The sequence below is a fragment of the Merops nubicus genome, unplaced genomic scaffold (assembly GCF_000691845.1).
Source record: "Merops nubicus isolate BGI_N331 unplaced genomic scaffold, ASM69184v1 scaffold5435, whole genome shotgun sequence".
Taxonomy (NCBI): Eukaryota; Metazoa; Chordata; class Aves; order Coraciiformes; family Meropidae; genus Merops; species Merops nubicus.
Genome location: NW_008610153.1, coordinates 148,079 through 152,566, shown reverse-complemented (window position 1 = coordinate 152,566; position 4,488 = coordinate 148,079). Strand labels below are relative to the sequence as shown.

General features: G+C 35.2%; 1 protein-coding gene across 1 annotated transcript in view; it reads left to right on the top strand.

Annotated features, from left to right (window-relative positions):
• Window positions 1–3,200: 3,200 nt before the first annotated feature.
• LOC103773426 (succinyl-CoA ligase [GDP-forming] subunit beta, mitochondrial) overlaps window positions 3,201–4,488 on the top strand; it is a gene marked incomplete at its 5' end in the record, with an annotated part of 54,095 nt that continues 52,807 nt past the window's right edge. The window contains one exon of the mRNA XM_008940795.1: window positions 3,201–3,362. Within this exon, the coding sequence (XP_008939043.1) occupies window positions 3,201–3,362 (162 nt within the window). The remainder of the gene's footprint in view (window positions 3,363–4,488) is intronic.

Here is a 4,488-nt window from a genome sequence, read left to right as displayed (position 1 = left end):
GTCAAATTCTTAGCAATTAACTCTGGCTCCTTGGTTCTTACACAATTTGTGAAATGTGTACTGCAGGAGAGAAACTAAAAGCCCTCCTGTTGACCTTTGTAGTTCTATTGTAGGCTGTATTGTAAATGCAGAATTTGCCTTCAGAGCCCAATACTTGTTTATCCCCTCCATTTAGATCCCTCAGCCTCATTAAAACCAGTTGGGAGTGAGGTGAGAAGGACGTTTTCATTGTATTGCACAGTGGAGCTAAAGCAGAAGCATGGAATGGGGCCTTGTAAAATGAAATGGTCTGGATTTTTTAAGGTCTAGCAATGTGCAACACAGGATACTTCTGACCTTTTGAAGTGAATGGGACCTTTGAAGTAGGTGCAACAAAACCTGCTAGAACTCTCATGCAGATTATGATGTTTAATTCAAAGCAAGTTAATTGATATGTTTATCTGCTATGACTGATGTACTTACCAGGTTTATTTTGTGGATTAAAGGTCACTGATACTTGAAAACCAACATTTCCTTCCTCAACAGTTTGTTGAAATTATTTTATTAGTAGAAAAATTGACCACAATACCTTAACATCACAGGGCAGTATGGAAGGTACATAAGGAATCATGCTGGTACTTTACATCCTTGTTGGATTACTAAAAGGTGTCACTGTGGAAAAAATGAACTTATTTGGATAAGTTACCAGCTTGGCTTTTCTGGAGTGGCTGTGCATATTTAGTGAGGAGGGCTTGATTTGAGGGATGGTAGGAGGCTTTTCCCCCATGTGTGTCACATCCAGGAAGCTGAGGAGAATAAACACAGTGGGTTTCAAGCTGTGAAAGCCATCAGACATACTCAGAAATCTTCCTGTGCTTGTTTCTTTTTTTTTGCTAGCAGTTTCTCCATCTAAAATGTCTCAAAGAAGAATAAAGATAAAACAAATGGAAGAACATTTGAGTAGCTTAATGCAGTTATTTCTAATGATAAAATACAAGCCTCTTTATGGAGACCGTTATTTGTGTGGAAATAATGGTTAAAATGGATTTATTTCTTGCTGTGTACTGTGTTTTTCACTTGTGTGAATTTCCATTACAAAATACATTGTTGTATGTATTTCTGTGTAATTTTGTAGCAAATTTTCTGACTGTTGGGTCAGAAGCCTGTAACTGCCAATTTCTTTTGGGGTTTTTGGTTTGTTTGCTCTCAGTGTAAGCTGTTGAATTGGCAGATGACAAAAATCCTACACTGCTAGCAAAAACACCAGAAGTACTCCACGACTATAAGTCTTGGAGCTTTCTTTGATAATTGTTTAGAAGAAAAAATCATTTGTATAATCTATCATGCATGTAACAATGTGCTTTTGATGATGAAAATTATTTGATAAATATTAATAGGTGCTTTTCCTGATACTTTGTTCAGCGTGGCCATTGCTAAAGATGAATGTTCTGTAGGAATGAGATTTTATTAATGTGACATTGAGAATGCTCATGTCTAAGGTAAACAGAGCTCTGAAACAGCAGTTTTATTCTTGCTTTGGGTTGTTTTGGCAATTTAAGGAACTGAAAGCTTGAAGAAGAAAAATAGCACTGGTCTTAGCTCATTGTTAAGAAAAATTAAAGTAGTTCTAGTACAGTAAAAGTGTATTATGAACTTCAGACATTTCTCCCTTTGGCAGGTTCCCACGTGATGGTTGATTGGGTAAGATCTAGACTCTTCCAAGAGAGGTTTATTATACACAAACACTCATGAATAGGTTTCTGAAATTGCAGTCACTGGAATGAGTTTTGATACTATTTTAATTTAATCTGGTATTGGTTACAAATCAAATGTATTAAAAACAAACACAAAAAGCCACAATGAAAACCAAACAACAACAACAAAAAATCCCCCGACACAAAACCCCCAGCAACATCATAAAACCAAAACTTCCAAGGAAGCCCAGTGCAAATCAAGACATAAAACTGAGACTCTTCTGTTTGTGTAAATGTTTTGTTTGCTGTTTGCTTAGATACTTTTGCCTAAGTAATTTTATATAAAAAAAAAAAAGGTTTTGCCCACCAAAAAGATTGTGTAATTAGTTACTTTAATTGATGGATATCTGTATCAAAGACTAAAAATTGTCTTCTTAATTGTACTTGACCTCTAGTTGCAGAGATGTGTACAATGCTGGGGAGCACGTGCACATGAACCACGTACGTGTTTCAGTGGCAGCCGGAATCAAAACACAGCAGAAAGAAAAACTATTAGACTTTCTGGATGCAGATTTTAAAAGCACTTAAATCTGACTGGTTTGCATTGAGAAATGAATTATACTCCAGTTAGTAATTATAATCTGGATATAGTACAAGTCAAGTTACTTAAATAGTGAAATGAGAAGTATATAGTCCTACATTTACTCAGAACATTTTAAACTAATGAGGTGTTTGCCTGTGCAAACCCAGAGAAATAATGAGTCAGTAAATAGGCAAATAACCAGTTCACTCTACATGCATTTCTGCTACTGGTGTTTTTATGTGAATGTTTTATCTACTGGCTAGTCCTTTGTATCTATTGTTTAATGTAGTCAGGTTTAGCTGCATTGTAATCTGTTTTTACAACCATATTTTTTTACAATTCTATAAACACGTATGTTGATATTGACAAAAAAAATTTGTATTTACTTTAAAAATGTTTTTTATTTAAAACTCATCTTTTCATTTTTAACGTACGTTGGCTTGAAGTTGTTTTTATGGAAATCTTTAGGGAAATGTATATAGCTAATAGCATTATTAAATTAAAAATATATCTAAGGAAAGCTATAATTTGTATTGCTAAACTATAAATGAGTGCATTATCAAGCATGGCTTTGGATTGCTAGCCTGTTACCTGTTCTATCTGTCATACTTTCAAAATATTGAAAGTAGGCTCTCTTATGAAATTACTGCAGGCCACCTGTCCAAGTCATCAAGACTGCCTTCCTAACTTAGGGGAACAATGTTTAAAGCAAACACAGCAAAAGGGGAGATGCTTGTTCTACCTTTTCTCAATAGAGGATTTAAGGAAAACTTGCCCTTTCTATGGGACTCAGTGCTAGAACTTAGCTTATCAGATACTGGAAGCAGCATCAGTCCCCAAGGAGCCTTCTCCCTCTCTCTGTAGTAGTTGTAATATTTCAGAAGCTCTGTCTAACTGAAATCTCTTAAATTCCTATATGTTGTTTTATTTTTTTTTTTCTTTAGTTGTTTGTTTTGATGCCAAGATAAACTTTGATGACAATGCAGAATTTAGGCAAAAAGAAATATTTGCCATGGATGACAAGTCTGAAAATGAGCCTATAGAGAATGAAGCTGCCAAATATGACTTAAAATATATAGGACTGGATGGAAATATTGCTTGCTTTGGTAAGAACAAATAAATCCAAAAGACATTTGAAGACAAATTCATACTTGTTCAGTATATATACTTTGTGTATGTTCTAACATTCAGTTCACCCTTGACAGTATCTCAGTCTGTTTTGCTGAGGTTGTCTGTCCTTCCATAAATTCTTGCAGGAATGAAACTATAAAATTGTGTTGAAACTGAGATGAAGGCTGCAGTGGACAGCCAGGGCATGTGTGGTGTCAGAAGGCAGGCAAAGGGAATACCCTGCAGGGTTTCTACATTCTGAATTTTTAAGCTTGGTCTTTCCAGTAATTAAAACAAGGAAATTCATCAAAATTTGATCATTAATTTTAAAAAATGAGACTAAGTATTGTGTAAAACCACGATATTCCCACTTACAATTAAATATTGAATTCCATTTCCCTCTTAGGAAAGTCACTGAAGAAGCTGCTTGGTTGTTAAAAGCCAAATACTGGGTTTTTATTTTCCTGAAGTTTCTGTAGAACAGAATTACTCTTGTGTTTAGAAGAGAGAAGTGAAAAAGCCAGCTATGCTTTGAATTATTTTCATTTTGTACATATTCTTTTAGCCAATAGAACATATTAGTGTAAATCTAATTGAATTAAGCATTTTATCTCAGCTTGGTCAGAAAATGTGCAGAATTTCCATTGCTAGATGTGTATTGTAACCACAAATCTAGAAGATACTGGTAATGGGTTGCATTTGATTCAGTAAGTGACAGTGAGACTTTAAAACCCACTTAAAACAAATAAACCCTCCAAAAACCTGAAAACACCCACCCCCACAAGAAAAACCCCAGCTAAACCCCCAAACAATACTTTGCAACTCTACAGTATGTGGGGTTTTTTGGTGTTGGGTATTGCTTTTGAATTACAGGTGACACAGAAGCCTTACTTTGTCCAGCAGGAACAATTTACTGGGGACAAATAATTCTCACCTACTTTTCCTATCTCAGAGATTCTTCATGACCATGAGAATGCTTCTAGACTGGTTTCAGGAGCATCTGATATTTGTCCTTCAAATTTAGTTGCCTGTTTTACAGTAATGAAAAGCACCATCTACTGCTATCAGAATGATGGGAAGGGAGCTGAAAGAGTCAATTTGTCCTTCGTGTCTCATGATATG